This window comes from Dipodomys ordii, unplaced genomic scaffold (assembly GCF_000151885.1).
Source record: "Dipodomys ordii isolate 6190 unplaced genomic scaffold, Dord_2.0 Scaffold176, whole genome shotgun sequence".
Taxonomy (NCBI): Eukaryota; Metazoa; Chordata; class Mammalia; order Rodentia; family Heteromyidae; genus Dipodomys; species Dipodomys ordii.
In genome coordinates, this window is record NW_012267392.1 from 782,499 (window position 1) to 807,805 (window position 25,307).

A 25,307-nucleotide genomic window follows, 5' to 3' on the forward strand; every position below is an offset into this window, starting at 1 on the left:
ACACAGAAAAAGCCAGAAATGGAGCTGTGGCTCAAGTGGTAGAGTGCTAGCCTTGAGCTGAAGAGCTGAGGGACAGCACTCAGGCCCAGAGTTCAGGCCCCACGACCGGACCCAAAAAAAAAAGAGATCAGGGACAGTGCCCAGGCTCTAATCCAAGCCCTAGGGTACACACACACACACACACACACACACACACACACGCACACACACACACGCACATCCATACTCAACTTTCTTTCTTTCAGTCTCACTAGTGAGCTGGGCTCTTACACAGGAATGTCAGTGGAAGAGACACCCTGCACAACAGATGAGGGGAGACAGGGCACACTTGGAGAGGCATGCATGGGGCTGAGGGGTGCTCTGCCCGTGGGGTGGCTCTGATCCTGGCCTACAGATTGAGTGGCCTGGATGGACTTCCAGGAGCAGGTGACGAGCTCAGCTGAGAATCTAAGGTGAGCAGGAGCAGGTCTCTGAGACTGCAGATGTCCCCCCAAGGGACCTGTTCCAGGCAGACTCCTAGAGGATGTGAAACTGCTCCTGCTGTTGCATGGGTTGGATGAAAGAGCTGGCTTGAATTCCCTCAGTTTCTGCTGTTGTGGCTATGGCATTCAGCATGGGCTTACCAACTAACACATGAAAATCTTTTAAGATCAGCTGTGTTATAGCCTTAATTTCAGCTATGAAATCCCTTCAGCACAATACCTAGGTTAGTGTATGTCAGGGTTACCAGGGCTGAAGTTCTCGGGGTGGGGGGCACCTCTGGAGTACTGCTTGCCATGCAGGTGTCCCTGGTCCCCATTGCTTCTTCAACACCTGTCCACCCTTTCTGAGAGTCACTGAGGGTAGCCTGGTGCCATGTGCTCCCAACACCAGCCTGGGGGTTCAGCCCCACACTGGGCAGGACTGAGGTCAAGGTCTGGGGTTTACAGGCCTGTCCCTGAGGTCCAGCTCTCATCTCTCATGGCCATACAAGTTCTATGTCTGAGAGGGTTTATTTTATTTTATTTTTATACCAGTCCTGAGGCTTGAACTCAGGACCTGGGCATGTCGTCCCTGAGCTTTTTTGCTCAAGGCTAGTGCTCTACCACTTGAGTCACAGCTCCACTTCTGGCTTACTTGGTAGTTTATTGGAGATAAGAGTCTCATGGACCTTCCTGCCTCAGCTGGCTTCAAGCTGTGATTCTCAGATCTCAGCCTCCCAAATAGCTAGAATTATTGGCATGATCCACCAGCAGCTGGCTTTTGAGAGTTTTTTGTTTGTTTTTATTTTGTCAGTTGGGGGGCTTGAATTCAGGGCCTGGGCGCTATCCCTGAGCCTCTTTGTGCTCAAGGCTAGCGCTCTATCACTTGAGCCACAGCACCACTTCCAGGTTTTTGAGTGGTTAATTGAAGACTCTCTTGGGGACTTTTCTGCTGGGACTGACTTTGAACCCTGATCATCAGATCTCAGCCTCCTGAGTAGCTAGGATTACAGGTGTGAGCCACTTGTGCCCAGCGTTGAGAGTTGTTTTTTGCAGATAGTCTCACCCAGTGATGTTTTTCCTCAGGGTTGTTGTTGAGGGGGCGGGGGTGTGTCTGAAGCTCACAGATGACTGCTTTCCCCATAGTGGAGGCAGACCAGGACTAGGGAGAGGCTGTTTTCCATCCTCACCAGTTTTTACTTAAGTTTCAAGTCTCTTGGCTTCCTGGTCACAGCGGGGAATGTGTCATGAATGTCATACATGGTTTGCTATGCCAGCAGGAGCCCTAGAAGGTCTAGATGGGAGCCTGCATAGCCAGCAGGGGAGTCCAGGAGAGGAGAGGCATCAGCCTCAACTTAGCATGAAATGCCCCTGAGCCTGCTGGAGGGCCTGGGGGAGTCCAGGGGAGGTTAACCAGAAGCAGTTATAGAGCCACTTCAAAGAGATTCTGCCTCTGTCTGAACATTGGTTCTTTGCAAGGACTGTTTATTCTTTTACTTATTGTTGTGCCAGTACTGGGACTTGAGCTTAGGGTGAGGACACTGTCCCTTAGCTTTTTCTACTCAGAGTTGGTGTCTACCACTTGAGCTGCCGCTGCACTTCCGGCTCTTTAGTGGTTACTTGGAGCTAAGAGTCTCAGGAACTTTCCTGCCCAGGCTGGCTTTGAATGGCCATCTTCAGATTGCAGCTTCCTGAGTAGCTAAGGTTACAGGTGTTAGCTCTCAGCACGTGGCTACAAGGGGATGTGATTTGTTTCATTGGTTATATTTGTTGCTTCTGGTTTGGGGTAAGCTATGCACTGAGTTTCCCCAGGGTCAGCAGATCTCCAGACAGGCCTGCTCCGTGGAGAAGTGGGGCATCCAGCACATGCTTCTGGGCCACTGGGCAGAGGTTGCACGGAGAGCTGTGTACAGACTCCACCCATTCCCAGTCTCACCTCTGTTATTCACAGGCTCAGAGACTTCCAGGAAGGGATGGGAGTCCCTGGAGGTCACTTCCTTTCTCTTCAAATTGAGATTTTACTCCTTGTCTCATCAGTTTGTGGCAAAGAGGAATGAGTGCAGTATGCCCTTGTTGATACTCTGTCTTCTGTGATGAGGGAGCTCACATCTGCTATTATAACGTATATCTCCATCCCTAGAACCCGGGGATATCATGGCTCTGAGGAAGGGGAAGGCCCTCAGTGAATCCATGAAGCCACTTCCACATAGACTCTCAACGCAGGAAATGGAGTGTGCCAGGAACAAGCCAGAGTGGTGTTTCCACAGAATGGGAAACTCTGGGGCCCAAAGGGGTCTTTTAAATTTAATTTTTAAATTAAATAAAAAAATTTAAATGATATTATTAAGTTGTTGTACAAAGAGGTTACAATTCTGTAAGTCAGGTTATGAGTACAGTGTTTGTGAGTCAATGACACTGCATCCTTCATTCTTCTCCATTTTTCCCATCCCATCCCTGCTCTCAAGTTATGTATTTCATTTTTTGCATAATGTATATTGAATACCATGAGTGTACTTGCTCACCCTTCATCCCTCCATTTCTATGCCTCCTTTGCCCTCTCCCCCCCCCAACATGTGTCCACTTCCTGGTAAAAATTTTCATAAACAGTATATTACTTGTTCAGAGAAGTTATACTTTTGGATTCTTCTCCTAAGTATATCCTCCTTTAGTCAGTTTGTGTGTAAATGTATTGAGCCCCATATATGTTATCATGCATATTTGCATTTTAGATCTAGCTTCCATATAGGAGAGAAAATATGCCATTTGTCTCTCTGAACCTGGCTTGTTTCACTTAATATGATTTATTCTATGTCTATGCATTTCCCTGCAAATGACATAAAACTATTTTTTCCTAATAGGTAAGTAAAATTCCATAGTTACATATATACCACATTTTTTGACCCACTCATTCATTGTAGGGCTTATCTATTGTGAATAGATCAGCAATGAACATAGATATTCAAGTGTCTTTACCATATCCTGACCTAAAAAAGGTCTTTTGGGCTGGGAAGGTGGCTCAGTGGTAGAGCGCTAGTCTTGCATGCATGAGGCCCTGGGTTCGATTCCTCAGTACCACATAAGCAAAAAGAAAAAAAGTTGGAAGTGGTGCTATGGCTCAAGTGGTAGAGCGCTAGCCTTGAGCTGAAGAGCTGAGGGACAGTGCCCAGGCCCAGAGTTCAGGCCCCACAAGTGGACCCCCCCAAAATAAAATCACATCCAAGTGAGTGGAAGATAAGACAGACGATCAGGTGAGAGCTTTGACTTGCTAGGATGGGAAGTCTCAAAGTTCTAGCATCCTTCAGAACATGTAGCATTTTGCCAGAACAAGAAGTTGCTGGGACTGAGGCTTCTATGGAAAATCAATGAAACCCAGGTTTAAAGCATAAGGCAAGAAAGAGTATCAGGAGGACAGACCCAGGAACTTACCTAAGTCTGAAAATCAGTGGGCCGGAAGACATAGGAGCTAGAGGCTGAAGTAAAAAGAAAGGGTACACTACTTTTGAAGTAGGAACATGATCCTGCATACACAAAACAGGGTGTGTGTGTGTGTGTGTGTGTGTGGGTGTGGGTGGGTGTCCCGCACACACACACACACACACACACACACACAGGCTGGTACCATTAACCTGCAGGCATTGATGTCAGACTGGAAATTTTCCTAATTTAAATGTCTCTTGGAGATCTAGTGGGCCTTGAGTTATGTCTAAATTTCTAAGAGAAGGCCCTCAGGACAGAACCATAATGATTTGTCCCTGCTCCCATTATAGAATTCTGATTTTTCCTCCTCCTGTTTTCTTGGAAGCAGTTGTTCTGATACCCATGAGGCTCTGGGGCATAACCTGGTGGCCCATCACTGCCAGAGGCCTTGGTAGCTGCAGGCTCTAGCCTGGCCCTGGGTAAACTGGCAGTCCTGGAATGCTAGGATGGTGATAGTGAATTTATTTCCGTGTCTGAACAACTGGGTTCCAGTCACTTCCAGCAGTACCTGGGATGGTAATTATTTAATTATTCCTGATGCCTTTACACCATAGATTAGTGATTCCCAGAAACACAAGGGCTGTTCTCTGCACACAGCTCCATTGATACGAGTGTGATAGATTTAATGCATCGTCATTGTGGTCCCCTGTCAGATCATCCCTTACACCCTTCTGTGCAGCTTCTAGATCTGTCCAGAGTCAGAATACCAGTGATGCTTCATTTGGCCATTATTCTCTTTGATTACATGAAAATTAAATATGTGACTTTTTGTTTATATAAAAATGTAAAATATGAGTTTGACCTTGTTGAGGAACAGCTCAAGGGCAGATCCTTCCTGCACTCCTCCCTCCCTTCCTTCCCTATGAACAGGAGACAGCAGCATCTCCCCCAAGTACTTCCCAGGTATTTTTAGGTAAGGCTATGTAGAGAAGGCCAAGAAGGCATGCTAACCTTTGCCATGTCCCATGTCGAAGCTTCCTGTCTGGGTGAATCTCCATGACTTCATAAAATGCACAGGTGCCTGTGTCATCCCTACTTGAGACTTTCTGTGACATACTTTATATAGGGGTCATCTCTGACCTGGCTTCATGACTTTTTCCCCCTCACCCTTACATGTACATGTCCACACATGTCCACATACACATATACATACATAAAGGCACATAGGCAGCTTTCTACACAGTATTGTCTATAAACCGAAAACATGTCAACCTGCTTAAAGAGAGTGTCCTGGAATTCTCCTCTCCTATTTTGAATCTTCTTGACCCCCTAGCTTATGTTACCTCTTCAGGGATCACATCTCTGATGTCTCCCTCTCCTAGCTCAGCAGGGGGAAGACACCGTTCTTTGCATACCCAGAGCACCTGCACCTCCCTTCCCATTTTGTTAGACTTTCCACATCCTGAAGGCCTTTGTAGTTCCCTTCCTTGTGCCTTCTACTGGGTGGGGCACATGCAAATGAATGAAGGACAAATAGATCCAGGGCTTGTGAGAAACATGCTTACAGCAGATTCCACCCCATGGTTTGCAGCCCCGCTGATGCACATGGCCCAGTTTCTCAGTGTTTCGTGTTTAGATCATCCATATCAGAATCCTCTGGAGAGCTTATTAGTGGTGACTTCTGAAGTATCACTCTGCATCTGTTAAATAGAAACTTCTAAGGATGTTACCAAAGAATGTGAATCTTAACTAAGATGCCTAAGTGATTAGTATGTGTACTAAGTTTGGTGTTTGTCTTGTTGTTGTTTTGTTTTGTTTTTGTGCTGGTCCTGGGGCTTGGACTCAGGGCCTAGATGTTGTCCTTGAGCTTTTTTTACTCAAGCACTCTTCTGGTTAAGCTAAAGCTCCACTTCTGCCTTTTTTTTTTGGTAGTCAATTGGAGATAAGAGTCACAGTTTTTCCTGCCCTGGATGGTTTCAAACCATGATCCTCAGCTCTCACCCTTCCTGAGTAGCAAGAATTACAGGTGTAAGCCATTGGTGCCTGACCATAGTAAGTTTTTAAATGAATACCTATTAGCTGAGAAAAACACATTAAAGGAGGAAAGATTTATTTTGGCTCATAGTGTTAGAGGTTGGCTGTTTCCATTGATTGGGGCCTGAGGAAAAGCAGAATATCATGAATGTGGGAACGTTCATGAAGAGGCTGCTCACCTCTTGGCAGCCAGAAAGTAAAGAAAGAGAGCCTTCCAGGGCCAAGGATTAGTTAGACCCTACTAGATCGTGTTTCTAGTGCCCTGCTTCCTCCAGCTCAGGCTACATAATGTCGCTTAACTATGAATCTCAATGGATTGATCCACTCCTGAAGCTGACAGAGCCTTCACAATCCAATCCCTTCTCAAGATCACACCAGCTGGTACACAAGCCTCTGGGGAGACTGCAGTGCAAAACCTAACAATTCCCGAGTCCAGGTTTTACAGTATTGCAGAGAGACCCTGGCTCATTATATACTCTGGTATTAACTCATTTGCCAAGTAGAGCCTCATGCTTTGAACTGACTTCAGGGCTTGTGATGTTTCACATTATAGTGAAGCAACTAAGCAACATCAAAGTTATGGCTATTTCCAGGTAGTGCCCTCTGAGTTTGAGAGGAAGGTGAGGCTGGCTGTTGGCAGGTTTGCTATGGTAGTGACACAGGTAGGCAGGCAGGGGGCATCCCTGCTCCTTGTCTCAACCTGGAAGTCTTGGTAACATAAAGAGATCCACACACTAGATTTCTTTCCATATTTTCTAACTGTTGCACATATATGTGTGCAGGATCTCCATAGTGCTTTAATATATATGTATGTGTATATCTACATGTATAGTTTCATCCTTAAGTAGTGCTACAAAATGAGTTGACATTCAACAAAGCGGTTTATGAATATGATGTAACCCCCACTCCTCCCTCCATGTTGTTTTAAACATGCACTGATTGCAGTGTGACTGAATATTCCAAATAGTTGTGACCAAGGTAAAAAAAGCAGATGCCAGAATCCACGCAGACCTCCTCTCCACTTTTTGATATTATTATTATTATTATTGCCAGCAATCTTTGCCTTAATTTTAAAAATGGAAGCCAGGTGCTGGTGGCTCACACCTGTAATACTCAGAAGGCTAAAGTGTGAGGATTGTGGTTCAAAGCTGGCTCTGGGCAGAAAACTCTCCAATTAACTCTTATCTCCAGTTAACCACTCAAAAACCAGAAGTGGTGCTGTGACTTAAGTTGTAGTGTGCTAGGCTGGAGCACAAAAATGGTCAGGGACAATGTCCAGGCCCTATGTTCAAGCCCCACAAGCAACAACAACAACAACAAAAAAAAACAAGTGTACAGTCAGCTTTCAGTATCTTCAGGCTTTACATTCAAGGATTCAAACAACAGTGGATAAAAAATAAATTTTTAAAAACCATGTCTATACTAAACATTATTGTCATTATTCCCTGGAAAATACAACATAACAACTATTTTAATAACATTGGCATTGCATTATATTAGGCATCTTAAGTCATCTAGAGAGGATTTAAAGTATAAGGGAAGACATGCTTCAGTGACAGGCAAATACTCTATTATTCATATAAGAAACTGAAACATCTGTGAATTTGGTATAGAATGCCAAGAATGACTGTAACTTCTTCCATATGCCAGTACTTCTCAATGTAGATGGGGACAGATGATAAATGTGAGCAAGGCCTGGCACTGGTGGCTCAGCCTGTAATTTTAGCTACAAAGGAGACTGAGATATGAGGACTGAAGTTCAAGACCAGCTCAAGCAAACAAATCCTTAAGACTCTTATCTCCAATTGACCATCAAGAAACCAGAAGTAGAGCTGTGGCTTAAGCATTAGCATGCCCAATCTTGAGCCCCAAAACTAAGTGAAAACAAAAGGGCCTAAGTTCAAGCCCCAATACTGGTTAAATACATAAATAAGCAAATAGATGAAGACATAAATAAGCGTGAGCAAAGCAAAGGCTCCCTCACCCTGTACATTACAGAGAACACCAGAGAATGGAGCCATGGTTCTACTTTCAATGATTTCTGTTCCCACTTGTTCCACCTGCAAAATTTGAGCACTGCCCTGGATTGCTACTTAATAACACTAGAGAAATCTGCAGAGAACTCTGGTTGGTCTAGTCCTCTACCGGGGGTACCACTGAGGCCTGGCTGTGGGAGAAAGTGCTGATGTGAGCTCCCACCAGATGACTCAAAGGACTACTGCCCTTTGGACCTCAGCTCAAGAACTGTGAGATTTCCAGACAACCTGTTTGTCATCACACAGAGAGCAAGATACGGCTACCTTCTTAGCCATTCACCCATTGAGTATGATAATATATTATCCGGCTGACCTTTAGAAAGTTCTACTTATAAAGCAAAAGTTCCACTGTTGTAAAAGTGGTCGATCACATCGTGGCATGGGGGATTTTGTAATCATAAGTAACACGGGGAGGCCCCCTCCCAGGGCTAATTTAAATGGAAGAGCAAGTAATAGTTCACTTGGGCACATTTTCTAGTTTTTAAAATGCCATTTCTTTTCTAGCAGGATCAATTTCTAGGCTCTTAACCCAGCACTCACCAGACATTTTTCTTGTGGTTTTGTTTATTCTGGTTGTTACTTAAGTCTCCCCAAAGGGAAGCTCCCGACCATGGCATGAGCTTGGAGCCCTCTGGCCTCCCAAGCAGGCGTTGTGGTGGTTGTGATGGGGGCACTTCCCACTGGGAGGAGAGAGTTTCTGGAGGTGCTTAGGCCAGGACTGGTACAATGTGTAAATTTGATGTAAGTGTGTAAATTTGAAGACTGGCAGTCCCATGAGCCTCATTTGTAAAAGTTAGGTGAGAGAAAGTTTATAAGCATCCTGGTGTAATCCTCTGTATTAGGGTTTTGTGTGTGTGTGTTGCTACAATGAAATACTTGAGGCACGGTAGCTTTATAAAGAAAAGAGTTTGTTTGGATGTGTAGAGCCAAAGGCCCTTAATTAACAATGGCCCTCTTGCTGGTTCCAGGGTGGAGGTATATCATGTGACAGGATACAAGGAAAGAGTGACCTGTGTGTGTGTGTGTGTGTGTGTGTGTGTGTGTGTGTGTGTGTAGGTATAGGTAGGAGGATAATGATCCAAGCCTAGTCCTGAGCAAGAACTTAAGACTCTTTCTGGAAAATTATTAAAGCCAAAAGGACTAGAGGGATGGCTCAAAGAGTAGAGTATCTGACTCTCATGTACAGGTCTTAAATTCAAATCCTCATACTGCCATAATAATAATAATAATAAAGATCTTTTGGAGAGTATACAGATACTTCTTGATTTTCTCCTAGGGTTAACACCCTAGTCCTGATGAAAAGCTGAAGATACATTAAATACACTGGACCTACCAAGCATCACAATCTGGCACGTACCTCCCTGTGGAGTCTTGATTGTTTCTCTTGTGATCCTGAGTCTGGATGGGAGCTATGGCTTACTGCCCTGCTCAGCATCTTGAGGAAGACTCACACGGGAATTGCTACTATCCTGGGAAAAGATCACAATTCACAACCCAGACTGGTTTCTATGAAATGTAAAGTTGCACATTGTCAAACTGTATTAAGGTAGATACTGTGGGCGCAGTAACATGAGGATGGTGACAGCCTCTGGGAAGACCAGTGAAGCTGGGTACCCCTCCTGATCCACAACTGTTGACTCAATGACCATCTGGATGAGAGAGTGAAATTGGAAACCAGTTTATATTAGATGCACTAGAAGGATTTAGGAGAAGCTCAGACACCCAACTGTGCATGTAGCAGGCTTGGTTACAGAAGCCAAGACTCTTGGCTTGTCTTTACTTAGGAAAAACCACTCAGCACCAACTCACCTTGGACTGTAGTGGTTAATGCTTGTCTTGGAATGAACCCTCAGTTAATCTCAATTTTCTGGCATAGGCCCTGACTTTGACTAAGCCTATTTGATGAATTGGTTTTGAAAACTAGTACTCAGGGTCAGCTTTTCATGTTTCAATACCGTAGCCTCACCATTGCTCCCAAACATGAGCAAAGCTTAGCTTAGCTTTGTCTCAGACTATGGCATTCAGTCCGTTTGTCATTGCTGTAACAAAATACCTGATGCTGAGTAATGACTATTAAAAAGAGAGATTTATTTTGTTACACAGTTCTGGTGGGTAGAAAGTCAAAGCAATATGGTGCCGGTGTGACTTCTAGTGAGGGTCTTGTGCTGGATAGAGTTGCATGATGGGGAGAGACAGAGACAGACAGACAGAGACAGAGAGAGAATCACATGGTGAGACAAGAAGCAAAAAGAGAGCCAAGTATGTCTAACTCAATTTCTTACAACTGATTGCAGCTAAATGGATGACAGCCCATTTTAAGGAGCTAATCAGCTCTTCAATGGCTTCACTGACTCCCCACTCTTCTGCTCCTTTGGTAATTAAGCCTCTACACCAGTTCAAGTGATGACAGATGATATTCAAACCACAACACTGAGGTTCTCATCTGACCTCTAACCTTGCTTTTTTCTCCCCAGAATATCCGCTTTTGTATGGCTACCATTAGCATAAAGTCCCCTAAAAAACTGTTGGTCTTGGCCTCACTCTCAGTCCCTTCAAGCTCCTTGCTTTTTTCTTCCAGGGCTCTGTGGCAGGGAAGGACCCGACCCGTTTTTGTCCTTACGACCAGTGAGGCTTGGGGTCATTGCCACAAGTATGATTTGCTGGGAAGTTAATCATGAGCCTGAGCTGAGGCAGAATATTCTCCAGTGGAGAACTTTAGCTTTAATGCAGGTCCAGCAAAGACCTCAACATAGGTCTCTACCCAGGAAGTAGAGGTCTAGGATTGGTTCTTCAGAGTGATTCTGAGTGGAGGCTAGGAGGCTGAGCTTCCCCTCCACAATGACCAGGGGTTGGGCACAGGCAGCTCCTGGGAAAGGAATGTGATGTAGGCCAGGTGCTGTCTGTGGATGAAGCAGTTCTGGAGAGCTGCCAACACTTCCCCAGCTTGACAGTGCATGCTGTTGTCCAGGACAAAGGATCTCAGGATGCTCACACAGTTGCTTGGCCTTGCAGAGGTAGTAGTTCCAAGCTTGTACTGGGCAGACTTGGGCTCAACTTCTGCCTCAGCCACTGATCTGCTGGTCCCTGGAAAATTTCTTCTTTTCTTTTTTGGTTGTGGGGCTTGACCTCAGGGTCTGGGCTCTGTCCCCAAGTGTTTGCACTCAAGGCTAGTGCTCTACCACTTTGAGCCAAAGTGCCACTTACAGTTTTCTGGTAGTTAATTGGAGATAAGAGTCTCATGGACTTTCCTATCCTGGCTGACTTTGAGCCAGGATCCTCGGATCTCAGCCTCCTGAGTAGCGAGGCATAAGCCACTGATGCCCAGCTTGGAAAAATTCTTTTTCTATAACTGAGGGATGTTTTGTGACTGGTGAATTTGCTTCACTGTTCACTGCAAAATACTTTGTATAGTTAGGAGGAGAAGATCAAAGTGAGAGAAAGGACTTTACAGGGTCTTATCCAGCAATAAGTAGCATGTGCCTGGGTGAGGGTGGCTAAGTTTTGGAGCAGATTAAAAATTGCACAGGATATTGGGTGCAGAAGTACCACACAGCTTGTGAATAGCAATACAGTCTATCAGTGACTGTGTGTGTGTGTGCATGCATGGGAATGCACGTGTGTGTGCGTGCATGCATGCACGCACACACACGTGCAAGTGCATGTGCTGGTACTGGGACTTGAACTCTAGGCCTCATTCTCCCTCTCACCATTTTTGCTTAAGACTTGCCCTCTGCCACTTGAACTACAGTTCTACTTGCAGCTGTATGCTGGTTAATTGAAGATAAGAGCCACACAGATTCGTCTGCTTGGGCTGACTTTACAGTGCTATCCTTAGATCTCAGTCTCCTGAGTGGCTAGGACGACAGGCACATAGTCTGTCATTCTTACAAGACACCACTACTATCACCTGCAGGTGCCCTATGGGTGGCTGGTCATTGTCTCCTCTTTCATGCACACAGCCTGCCTCTGGCATTCTGTCTCTCCAGGTGACACAGAAGATCCCCCTGGTGATTGTGCAAGGCCACCTGGTCTCGGAAGGGGTCCTGCTCTTCGGTCACCACCACTTCTACATCTGTGAGAACTTCACCTTGTCCCCTACGGGCGATGTCTACTGTACCCGCCACTGCTTATCCAAGTGAGTTTTCTACTTCTCCCAGCAGATTTGTCCCAGCCCTGTCTCTTTTCCAGACACCTCTACCTTCCAAACTCCCATTTGGTTCTTACTGTGGACTTGGACCCTGAAATGGAGCCATGAGACAAAACAACCACCTACAAGCATACACCATCCACGGCCATGGTTCCCCAATGCAGTGTTTGGCTTGGGCGACAGCATGGCTGCTCCCTGTGTCTCTCATGGTACAGAATGAGCACGGTTCTTGTGAATATTTCCTCAAGTTCTTGGGTAATTGAATTCAGTCACATCAGTTTATATATTTAATGATTTATGGCCAGTCATGACTTGGTGCCTACATAGTGGGCATGACCCTTCGTGCAGCCCATAACCTGAACAACACAAACAGGTTCTTTGGAGGAAGAGTGGATGGAGCACACTGTCTTCATGGAGTAATGGAGGCACTTGGACTTCCATACTTAGATAATCTGAACTGGTGTGTGGGATGGGAGGCTTCCTGAGGGAAATGGCTCTTGGAGGATGGGTGAGGTTTGGGCAGAAATCTTCAGTCATTTTGACATCAATATTTGACAGCCCTAGCAGGAAATTCTGAAGACTTTCTTTAGTAGCATGCATGTTCGAATCTATCTGCATTCAGCTAGCCTTCCTGATCAATTCTCTGCGTTCAACTAGCTCTTACTGATCAGTTCTCCTGTGTTCATAAAGTAGAGCCATTCAAAATCAAATTCATGGGGGTGGCAGTTTTTCTAAAAGTCCAGTTATGAAGTTAGGCTTTTCACTTGATCCTTGCTGTGGAAGATGTTGGGAGAAAGATTACCTTGTGCAGAGACAGGCTTTCTCCTATGGCTAGCAAAGGTCGCACAATGAGAGTATACACTCAGCCCTGTCATTTTGTAGACAAGCTTACATTCAAATCACCCAGAGGTCTCATTGGAGCACAGACTTTGGAGCCCTGATTGCTCTCTGATTTCTCACCCAATAAGTCTGGGGTAGGAATTGAGATTGTTACTAAGTTTCCAGCTCAGAGGGATTCTACCATTTGCTTGGGTTACTGACAAAGAAATGAGAGTTGTAATCTGCTAGTGGGTAAGAAGTTGAATCCCCAATGTGTGTGTGTGTGTGTGTGTGTGTGTGTGTGTGTGTGTGTGTGCATGTCAGGAAGCCCGAGACAGAGGGTGTGGAAAGGGAGCCATCAGCCCACCCTCTTTAGATTTAGAATTGCTTTCTAGGCCTTGGCATCTTCCCTCTGCTAATTTCCATCTTTTATTCATATCAAACGCTCACTGATTGCTGCAAGTCTTCTGTGCTTTTCCAAGGCAGGAGGAACATAATTAATACTTGGCACACTCTTCTCATCTTATTGCTCATGTTTTATTGATACTGATCAATAGTGACAATGGGTCTGCAGACTTGCCTTTCTGAGAGCTGGTGAAAGCTTTCTACTCTACCAGTGTACACGGCATGTCCACGTGGAGACGTGTATGATCCATCGTCTCACACTCCACCTGGGTTTGGATTGAGCTGGTGTTAGATAAGATAGTATTGATTAGGTACATTGTGTTTATGAGGTACTTCTAATCATGATCAAATCGACTCTCTTCTGCACGCTGAATAGAAGCCCAGTGGTCAGGTTGAACATACTCACTTGATTTACAATGACAAGAGAGACTCCTCCTGTCTGGAAAGGTACTCTTCTAGAATGCAAAGAGGAGCAGAGCGAGAACAAATGACTATACAAGTGTGTCATTGGGGAATTGCATGGGTAATTTTAGTTACCATACCTCAAAGAAATGTTTGTTAATCAGACAGCACCAGCCCTCCCGGGTCTTGTCTACTGCCCAAAGAAACTCCTGGCATTCCTGGAGAGATGGTTCTCAGAGACAGGCTTGTAGATCATGTCAGATCAATTGGGATTACATCTGGTTCTGACCATAGAGACTAAGGAAGATACATAAATAAGCCTGTTAAAAATAAAGCTAAGTCAACCCTGAAATGCTTCTCTAAAAGACTACTATCAAGTTGAGTACAGTTGGTCATTAGACCTTGAAAGAGACTCTCTGATGTACCATAAACCCCCTTCACAAAGTCTAAGAACACTGCACATCCCCCCCTGTCTGACTGGACTTATTTATTGAGACTTTTCGGTAGAAACCCTCCAAGATTAATTTTTACTGGGTTTCTTTCTTGGCTATATTAGTTTGCTAGGGTTGTCAGAATCTGGGTGGCTTTAAGAAATTTATTGTTTTACAGCCCAGAAGTTAGAGGTACAAAATCAAGGTGTCAGCAGAGCCTTGTTCTCTTGACTGCTCACAAGCAGGTTTAAGGAATCCTTTCTCATTTCTTTCTCATTCCTTGGCTTGTAGCTGCATGAAGCCAATTAAGAGTCACATGGCTGTTTGCTCCCTCTGTGTTCACATCATCTTCTCTCAGTGTTTGTCTCTGTGTTTAAGTTTCCCATTTTAATGAAGAACCAGTTATGATTAGAGCCTATCCAGGTGACCTCATTTTAACCTGAAGGCCTCTGAAATGCCCTATTTCCATATAGCGTCACGTTCTGACCTTAACCTATATTTGGAGGATTGGTCATAAATTGATTTAAAACAATGGCCAGTCCAGCCCATAACATAGAACATCTGAGCCATTTTGTAGGAACCTAAACCATCCAGCAGAATCTAGGGGTGAGCTATTAAATCAAGATGCAGACTCCACATCTGTGATCATATTCAGGCCCTAAGTCTCTAATTCAATTCTAAAACAATGAATTAAAAATCTACCTTATGTCAGAAGGTTCTCCAGATACAAAGGGGTGAGTCAGACATGGGCTGAGCCCAGTGAAGAGCTTACGATTGAGCAACAGTTCCAGGGACACATTTTAGGTACAATTCAGACAGTTATTGAATAACTTCAAATTAAGGTGGAAAGAAAAATGCATTTCCCTTCCTTCCTTCCTTCCTTCTTCTTTCCCTATTTTGTGCTGGTCCTGGAGCTTGAACTCAGGGCCTGAGCACTGTTCTTGAACTTTTTTGCTCTACCACTTGAGCCATAGCTCTGCTTCTGGCATTTTTGGTGTTTAATTGAAGATAAGAGTCTCACAAACTTTCCTTCATAGGCTGGCTTTGAACCTTGATCCTCAGAGCTCAGGTTTCTGAATGAATAACCTGGATTACAGGCATGAGCCACTGGCACTCAACTCAAAATATATTTCTGCTATTTTTCCCTGCTGGCAAGGACTAGTATGATGGCTGTTACTTAGCTGACTGTGATTTCCCTAATAAGGATGTTGAAAGTCCTCTTGTGATCAACCTGGCTGTCTTCATACGTTGTAGTCTGGTAGCTGTGGGAGAGTACCATGGTGACGGTGTCCTATGAGCCACAGCTGCTGACCTCTAAAGAAGACCATCGACAAGCTGCCCTTCCTACCCATTGACCTGGAATGCCTGGGATCAGATTTATTCTTCACTTGTAGGGCATGTTGTCAGAGACACCCAATCACTGCTGTGGGAATCATGCTACAGAAAAAATTTAGCTTTTCATAATCCCAGTTACTCAGGAGGCTGAGATCTGAGGATTGCTGTTCGAAGCCAACCCAGGCAGGAAAATCCATGAGACTCTTACCTCCAATAAGCTACTCAGAAAAAGCCAGAAGTGGCACTGTGGTTCAAGAGGTAGAGTACTAGCCTTGAGCCAAAGAGCTCAGGGTTAGTGCCCAGTCCCTGAGTTCAAGCCCCACAACTGACCCCCCTAAAAGAAATCAGCTTTTCTGAAGATTCTAGTCTATCCAACTATTCTTTTCCTATGAGATCATACAGCTCCCATATTCCAGAACTGCAAGCCCTTCCCACTTGCGCAGTGCCTTCTTCCTCCTGCTATCAGTATGTCAGAGTCCTACGTCACAGAATCTGGAAGCAGGAAGTAAAGTGAGAAGAGAGCACTGGCAGGAAAAGCCCTGTGAAATCTTTAAGGAAACGTCCTCAGGGAGGGAAGACAGCATTGAAAAAGTTTAGGTTTATGGTCAGAGACTCTGGGTTTGAATCCAAGTTCTAGCTGTTAGTATCCCATGTACCCTTGGAAAGGTCTTTATCTCTCTGGAATGCAGCTTCCTGATTTAGATTGTGGGGCCAAGGGCAGTGTGTGCTGAGAAGAGCGGTTCCTTTTGGGGGAGGATCAGATGAAACAGCAGATGGGGAAGTGCTTGCCACCCAGGAACATGACAATCACTGAGGAAAAATCCCAGGGCTCAGGAGAAGATGAGGGGCAGAGAACCACGGCCCTGGCACAGTCTGCAGAGGATAGAAAGTGAAACAAATGGAGAGTTACAGTGTTGAGGACATCACTGTGATTCCTACAGCAAGGGCCTGGGTTGCACACAAGGGATTCTTGACAGTCATTCTTACCATGCCTTCATCTGAATGCTCTGTGGCCTAAGCCTAGAGGAGGAGATAAGGTCATCACTATGACCCCATGGAAGTCAGGAAAGTTGAAGGGAAGGTTAGATCCAAATCCAGCAGAAGCATAGACAGAAGGCCTTGGCCAGCAGCAAATTTGAACAAAAGCATTCTGGAAGTGTCTAGACCCAAAGCCACATTAGCCATGTTATGTGTACCTTTTTTTGGTAGTTAATTGGGGATATCATGGACTTTCTTGTCTGAGCTGTCGTCAAACCCTGATCCTCCCCCACAGCTAGTATTACAGGTGTGATTACACTGGCACCCTGGCTCATATTTTATATTTAATCTATCATGCAGTAATTGCTCAGAGCAAAGGGTATGCAAGGGCTACTCTGAGAAGAGGCATGTGGGGTCCCAGAGAACTTGAGTTTGCCTCTTCAAAGTTGAGCAGTGCATGGGCTTCCTTTCCACCCAGAAACTGCAATCCTTGATTTGAGTCCTTTGTCTCTGTGGTCTCAAAGAGGGTAAAGCACAATGGCAAAGACTTATTGAAAATAAAGATAAGCCAAGCTCCCACTAGACAGGAGGGGCCCCAAGCACCTGGGGTGCTTGTGCAGGACTTCATAAGGTGTCTCTAGGAGAGAGTTCAAGGGCTCAAGTGGTAGAGTGCCAGCTTCGAGCAGAAAAAAGCCAGGCAAGAATGCAAAGCCCCAAGTTCAAATCCCAGTATTAGCAAATACACAAACACACAAAAAGATATAAAAAGAAAAAGAAGTAATAACCACAATAACAATAAACTAGAAAATTACAATAATTTATCATAATAAGTTATTTAAAGCTTACAAATGGTTTTCTTACAAAAAATGCCAATAATGGCTAAGATACACAGTTAAAGGAACTGTGCCATTTTGAAACTCAAACTCTACTTTTCCATAAGATCTTGAGAGTTTACCTTTAATCTAGTTGAGCACCTGCCCATCCATCTCCTGGTGGCTGGCAAAAGGATTTCGCATGTGTCCTGTGTACTTGGTCTAAAATCCAAAGACTTCAGCATGATCACAAGGCCCCAGATGGATCAGCCCAGTCTCTACTATCTCTTTATCAAATGCAGTTTTCCCTTAGGCTCTTGGTGGGCCAGTGGAACCCCTTTCAAGTTTGGCAACTACCACAAGCTTCTTCGATCAAAGTGAACGTATTTGTCAGGCGCTGAAGTGGCTCATGCCCATGATTCTAGCTACTCAGGAGGCTGAGATCTGAGGATCATAATTTGACGTTAGCAGGGGCAGGAAAATCTGTGAGATTCTTATCTCCTGTTAGCCACCCAAAAGCCAGAGGTAGAACTGTGGTAGAGTGACAGTCTTGAGGGGAAAAAGCTAGGGGATCCCTCCTCTTTCCATCCCCCAAGCCTAGATGTCACAAGCTGAATGAATTCCGGCTTCTCATCAGTAGTTTTTGCTGTGTGATTTAAGTGGTGTCTTCAGTATTGAGTGGACCCCTTTTTGTCTCAGGCTGCGCACACCTAGTTATTCAGTGTAGCCCAGCTAGAGAGATCTCAGGGATGGGGATGTGGGAAATGGTCCAGGGGACTGGCGGGCCACATGTTTTAGCACCTTCTCTCAGAGACCTGCACCCAGGAAGCTTTCTGATCTTTCTGTGACAATGTAGCCCTGTCCCCTGGGAGGCTAGCACCTCTCCCAACGCCCAGGGCAGCAGAGCTCCCAGTGTCAGAGTTCCTATGGCCCTGCAGGAGTTCTATGGCCCTGCACTTAGAAATTGCTTGCCAGGTTAACAAGAGTCTTCACCCCAGTTAGTAAAACCACAGCCTCCTCTATTGTGTCCCTAGAAACTTGTGTAGGACCAGTGGAAGGCAAGAGATGGGTGGAGCCTGTCCAACGCCCCAACCCCTGCGCATGTCCAAACCTGGTCTCTGCATGTCATGTTTCCTTTCCAGCATCAGTGATCCCTTCATTTTCAACCTGTGCAGTAAAGACAGGTCATCCGACCATTACTCCTGCCAGCGCCACAGCTATAAGGACCTCAAGGAGCTTCGGCTGGCCCGCTTCCTCCTGCAGGTATGTTGGAGGGCTGGTGGGAAGCTGGGTACCACAGAGGCTGTTTCTCTGTGACTCCACGTGGCCCCTGTGCACAGCCCTGGGGGATACCTGTGAGACTCAGGTGTGTGTCAGGCCCTGACTGCTGGCGGCTCTGACTCCACACTGTGTCCAGGCCAGGACGTTGGCTTTGGGGCCAATCTCTTGCTCTCTGGGTGATTGAGGGTCCAGCCGCGTTGCCTCTTTGCTGTTGTGGGTGGGTGTGGATGTGGGGGGATGATGGTGGTGGCTTGAGCTCAGGGCCTGGTGCTCTCCCTTGGTCTTTCTCTCAAGGTTGGTGCTCGACTACTTAAGCCACACCTCCACTTCCAGCCTTTCCTGGTTCATTGGAGTTGAGTCTCACAGGCTTTCCTGCCCAGGCTGGCTTTGAACCAGGATTCTCAGATCTCAGCCTCCTGAGTAATAAGAATTGCAGTCTTTCTGCTTTCTTTTCTTTCCACATACTCCACTGTTCCCTTGGAGATATAGGAATATAGGGCACTTTAGCTACACTGCATTGCCAGACAACTTGATGGCTCTGTCCAGTGCTGCCTCCCCTGCTGACACCCCTTCCCTATTGCTGGCCTCTCTCCCCTCACTTCCCCATCTTCCCACACTGACTGTTGGCCAGAGCTCTGGGTTCCTGATGCTTTCCTAGGCCAGGTAGTTTGGGGACCTGCTGACTTCCCTGTCTGATTGGCATCTCCCAGAGCATCTCCACTGCTAGCAGAGGTTTCCCAGGTACTAACAGGAGATGGTAGCTCCTTTCAGAGGAGCTTTATCTCGTGAATAAACCAGTCTGCTTAGAAGCCTTACCTCAGAGGCTGAGGGAGGATGATACACGCCAGTGGCCTTGAACACAGGTCACCTCCACCAGCTTGACCTCAGCAATATAAAGATGCACCCCAGCCCCAGGCCTGTGAGGCAGCTGCAGGGCAGAGCATGAGGAGATGCAGGGCCCTCGCTCCCTTTCTCTGCAGGGCCTGGGCGTAGTTCCGAAGGCCAGCAGCGGGCATTGTTTGTTCCTGATAAGGGCTCCTTTGATGGATGGTTTTTGAGTGTATGGAACATTGAATTCATCATGCATCTCAAGCAGGAGTTTCATTAGTATTCTTTGAAACTGAACCTCAGGGAGGCCTCTTGGGAAGGTAGAGTCTAGAAAGTACCAGCTGCCCTGCAGCTCAGGGTTAAGCCAGTGGCACTGAGCCTAGGCCTCTGGTGAGTTCCCTCTTCCTCTTGCTGCTGCTTTTGTCTGTCATTTGTCATGTCCTTCCCGAACTTTGGAGAATAACTAGAAGATGTGCATGAAGAGGCAGCCCTGCTGAGCAGGCTCTAGACACATGATGGAGGCCACATCTGATCCAGGCTGTGGCCCATTTGGTCATTGAGCGTCTCAGCCTTCAATACACAGGCCACGTCTTATCTTTTCCACCCCTGTAACATACAGTGCTGAAAATATTTTGGTGCACAGAGTAGGTACTCAAAAAGCTACCTTTCATGATTCTGTGTTCACCTTTTTGTTTGTTTGTTTTTGTCAGTCGTGGGAGCTGAACTCGGCCTGGGCACTGTCCCTCAGCTCTTCAGCTCAAGGCTAGCACTCTACCACTTGAGCCACAAGGCCACTTCTAGCTTTATCTGTTTATGTACTGCTGAGGAATTGAACTCAGGGCTTCATGCATTCAAGGCAAGCACTCTACCACTGAGACAACTTCGCAGCCCCTCACCTTATAAGTTATTTGTGGTAGCAAATAGCTTTAGTTTATTTTCTTCAGCAAACAATGATTGTTTCCACATGGTTGGTTATTTGCCTGATGGTAGTAGAAGCCAGACATAGGAGAGGGTATGTGTGTGTGTGTGTGTGTGTGTGTGTGTGTTGCCAAGTGGGACAAGGGTAGCCTAAGGGGAACTTTGGGAACCAGGCCACCAATCATCCAGCTCTGAGAAAATCAGAGCTTGGCACTTGAGGTAGCCAGTGCAAGCTGGAGCCGCCAGTGAAGTCTGTAGATTCTATTTTGCTTTGTTTTGCACATTATTTGTTTCTCCTTGTAAAGAGAAACACCCCAGACTCTTAAATGTCACCAGAGGAGCGGGGTGGGAAATATTTTTGCAGATGCCCTTTGCCCAGGCATTTGGATGACTGCACTTGGAAAGCTCAGTTCCACGTTGGTGGAAGTGGGACACAGTTGCAGTCGGACACAGGACCACATTATCAGAGTCTGACTCTTATTCCTACCTGCCTGGGGTTTTCCAGGCCTCAGCTTTGCTTCTCCCTGTCCTCCCTGGAAATTCCTTCCCCCTAAATTCATCTTATCCTTCATGCTTCCTTATTCCAAGTCTGTTACTTTCATGGCTTGGAATAGAAGGGATGGAGAGAGTACAAAAGGAAGGAAAGAAAAAGGAAAGAAAAGCATGTAGATTCTATTAGGCATTAACATCACACTTTTAATAACGGCATTGCTGACTGTGCAAAACACCCTCTTGTCTCCTGTGTCTGTAGATGAAACCACAATGGTGCTCGGGGTGAGCATCAATCCCACTCTGTTAACTTCTGATGTTTCTCCTGAGGTGACTCTTGATTCAAGAAACCAAGCCCCTGACCTGGAAGTGTCTGGAAGGGGCAATTGAGCAGGTCAGCCTTTTGCCTACTCCTCACTTATCCTGGAAGTAGAGATTTTACTTTCTGCTTCATCCAAAGGAGATGGCAGCTGTGGCCAGGACCCTGGTCTCCCGTCCGATATGTAGAGCCTCCACTCCCACATCACCACTAACCAGGCACAGGAACCCACATGGCCCATGGCCAGTCGCTGTTTCACTCAAAGGAATCTCCATTTCAGGAAATATCTGCAGCAGTAAAGGCTCTTCTCTTTGTAGGATATTGCCCTGGAGATCTTCTTCCAGAATGGACATACCAAGCTCCTTGTCTTCTACAACAGTGATCGGAGTAAAGCCTTCAAAAGGTAAGGTATTGAAAAACGACCCTCCTTCTGAGGAAATAGGTTCTAAACCCAAAGGATAGTGACGGAGAAACTTGGTTCTGTTCTCAGGAAAAGCATTTTAAACTGCAGCAGGGAGGATTCAGATCATGCGCCAGGAAGAATATCCTGACCCCCTAGAGCTAGAACCGTAGATCAAAGAACAGACAAAGGAGATAAACTCCTTCCATATGTCCTGAAGATTCCATATTGGTGGGGTAAAGTGATTTGGGTTGTATTGTAGTGAGGGCAGGGAGAGAAAGTCATGCAGATACAACCTATTTAAGACCTTGGATCTTTAATTGGCCTTTCAGAATGTTCTGGCTCTACTTCCAAATTTTCTAAGTTATAAACTCACTTTTTGATCCTGATTGCCAATTTTAGTGGCTCAAATTTTTTATCTCATTGCAAAGAATTCCCAAGCAAGCAACGGATTGTTTCCCTTTGTACACTGAACATTTATTTTCTTAGAAAAGCCTGTTCTGTCAGCGCAACTCCTCTTTCTTCAACTAAATGAGTCAATATAAGAAATGCAAGCCAGTATCTGAATTCCTAATATTCAAGGTCATTTGTGTTTACTGTTATGAAAGTTACTGAAAGAAACAGATTTGCAGAGAATCTAGAGAACACAGAGAGGAAGGTAGGGCTTGGGCCACTGAGAGACAACATAGAGGTTGGAGGACCAGGAAGGTATTTTGTTCTCCTCTGCTTTGGGCTGGAAGTTTGGAGGTGAGCTTTGATACTCCTGGCTTGGGAGCTCTAATTTCTGCTCAGAGGTTCCAGCTTTGTCTTCTTGGTGGCTCTGGTCAGTAAGTGGCCCAGGGTTAGCCATTGCATCCCAGGGTCAGGGCCAGAGTAGAGAAAAACAAAGGCTGTGAGGGGCTGATGATTTAGCCCTGGGCCTACCCACCTGTCTCTGGTGGGGTTTCCTGAGTACCAGATGAGGCAACTCTTACAAGGACCGCTGTTAAATTTCCTTCTAAAACTATTTTCCAAGTCCATGTTAGACCAATGGAATAAGGAGACATGTAATGTGGATCTTAATTCACTTTTCCTCAAAAACAGAATTCTACAATTGATCTAGAAGGCTTATACAGAGTCATCTGGCCAGTTTTATATCAGTGTTATATAATAACGGATGTAATCAACTCATAAAGAGAAAAGCAATATTTGGGTTCATGATTTTGGATGTCCCAGCTCATGACTAGTTAGCCCTGTTGCTTTAGGCCTATGCAGAGCATTCAGCTCATAGCAGAGAAGTGAGAGGGAGAGAGAGACAGAGATAGAGAAGAAGAGAGAAAGAGAGAGAGAGAGAGAGAAAGAGAGAGAGAAGAAAAAGAAGGAGGAGGAGGAAGGGGAGGAGGAAGATGTATGGAGGTCTCACAATCACATTTTTTGTGGCAGTCTAGGGGCTTGAACTCAGGGCCTGGATGCTGTCCCTGAGTTTTTGTTCTCAAGACTGATGCTCTGACACTTGAGCCACAGCTTACTTTGGCTTTTCCATGGTTAATTGGAGATAAGAGTCTCACAGACTTTCCTACCCTAGCTGGCTTTGAACTGTGATCCTTATATCTTAGCCTCTTGAGTAGCTAGGATGACAGGCCTGACCCACTGGTGCTTGCCCCATAATGCCTTTGAAGGTCATGCCTCGATGACCTAAAAAACCTCCCATTAGGCCCTATCTCTTAAAGGTTTCATTTACCTCTTAAAGGTGCTACCCTGGGGACCATGTCTTTAGTACATGGGCCTTGGGAAACATTTAAGATGCAAACTATAGCAAATAGCTTAGGCCTAATGTAAACTCTGACCATACTGATTCTCCCTATAGTGTCTTAAGATAGCATTTGTCCTCCAAGTGGCATACCCAAATGTATACCAGTAATTGTCGAAGCGGGTTATGGAAATGTCAAGTACCTGGTTCAGAGGAGGCATGTCTATCACATTGTCTTCATAGCTATTGTTTTATTTCCGTCATTGTCTATATTGAAGCAAGAGTGCTAGAAGATGCTAAGGGGTTCGCAGAGGTACACAGGCCTGGTTCTCCCCTTCGCAGGACAAGGTGGGACATGGAAGAAAGCTAGAATGGAGCAACTTCTTTGTCTGGTTCTAAAATATTTCTACTGGTACTAGGAAAGGCCCAGCTCTGCTGATAAGATCCTTTCTTTTTTGTTAGTTTCTGCTCTTATCAACCTACCTTGAAGGGCAAAGGAATCACGGATGACCCCCTCAATCTAAGGTAATGTAGTGTGGGGGAGAGGTGCTCTCTGGGCTCGGTACTATTCTCAATTTGGTTGTTGTTCTCTAAGGGTCAAGCAAAGAACATGCCTATCTGTTTCTCTAGTTTTCTCTCTCCAATGTCCATAAGCTTTCATCCTATTCCTAAAATTCCTTTTGAACTTCAGCCTCTATAAACTGATCTTCAAGTCCCATGTACTTTTTTTCCCCCAGACCTAACTGGCATCAAGTGCCCCTTCTGTCATGATTGGGCCTAGTGCTTGTAGATATGTTTATCCTGACACAGCCTTGGGTGTGTGTGGGGGGGTCAGGCCCTCAAATTTGGGCTGGTGTATCATTCTGCAGGGAGAGTTGCTGAATGCTCAGAAGCTAAATCAATACAGGCGATACAGCCTTACTCCGGAAACTTGAAATCCAAAATGCTCCAAAGTCCCAAATTTTGAAGCACTGATATCATCACACAAAGGATAAAATTCCACATGTGGCTTCATTCAAAAGGCAAAAACATTGAAAATATTGTATAATATTATCTTCAGGTTATGTGTATCACATGGCTATGATAGACTATTGAACTTGGAAATGTGGGAGTTGTTGATGACCTATAAAACAGTGATAGGAATTTCTTGGTTAAATTTGGGTCCTGTCCCTAAGATCTCTCATTATGGATGTGTGCATATCCCCCAATCCAAAAACGTGCCAAATCTGAATCATTTCTGGTTCTGAGAATTTTGGGTTAGGAGGCATTGATCTAAATATGATAGCCTATGAATCATATGGTGATTTATAATCTATCTGATAGAGTACGTTCATAGGGAAAGCACCTTTAACGTCACCGAGGAATCCTTTTCTGCAAGGCCAATCCAGGGGCCTTTATATTTATATTAAAAAAATTGTTCAATGCTTTCTTTTTTCTTTCAGTTGGAAATGAGGGATAAAGTGGGTGTGGTTTTCTCCAGGAATGTGTTATGTGGGAATGTGTTATGTAGGGATGGGAAGGAGTGCCCCAGAAATGATATCCACCACTAATTCACTTAAAATTATGTTGATAACTTTGAATGTGGCATTTATGCTTAACAAAGCTATAAGCAAAATAGCAAAAACATCCTGTGCCCTTATTGAATTTCTATTCATGTGAGGAGGACAGACATAAATCAATTTGTGTGAGTGAACTATAAAGCATAATAGACAATAAATACAGGAGACAAAGCAGATGAAGGTGGACATTGAAATCTTAGATGGGATGAAGGACACTTCTATCAAGAAAACAGTATTTGAATATAATGTAGTTAGGAAAGACCATTTCAGGAGAAAGATCAAAGCCAGTTGGGTGCCAGTGGCTCATACAGGTAATCCTGGCTACTCAGGAGGCTCAAATCTGGGGATCATGGCTTGAAGCCAGCCCCAGTAGGAAAGGTCAAGAAATTCTTATCCTCAATTAACTACCCCTCCACCCCAAACAAAAAATAGAAATAAAGCTGTGGCTCAAGTGGCAGACTGCTAGCCCTGAGTGTGTGTGTGTGTGTGTGTGTGTGTGTGTGTGTT

At 45.3% G+C, this 25,307-nt stretch overlaps 1 protein-coding gene across 5 annotated transcripts in view; it reads left to right on the forward strand.

Annotated features, from left to right (window-relative positions):
- The window catches only part of Wdfy4 (WDFY family member 4), a 275,656-nt gene that overhangs the window by 171,230 nt on the left and 79,119 nt on the right, over positions 1-25,307 (forward strand). For all 5 annotated transcript variants that reach the window (XM_013033730.1, XM_013033733.1, XM_013033734.1 and 2 more), the window contains 4 exons: positions 11,935-12,083; positions 18,420-18,540; positions 21,430-21,515; positions 23,704-23,766. In XM_013033730.1, the coding sequence (XP_012889184.1) occupies positions 11,935-12,083; positions 18,420-18,540; positions 21,430-21,515; positions 23,704-23,766 (419 nt within the window). The remainder of the gene's footprint in view (positions 1-11,934; positions 12,084-18,419; positions 18,541-21,429; positions 21,516-23,703; positions 23,767-25,307) is intronic.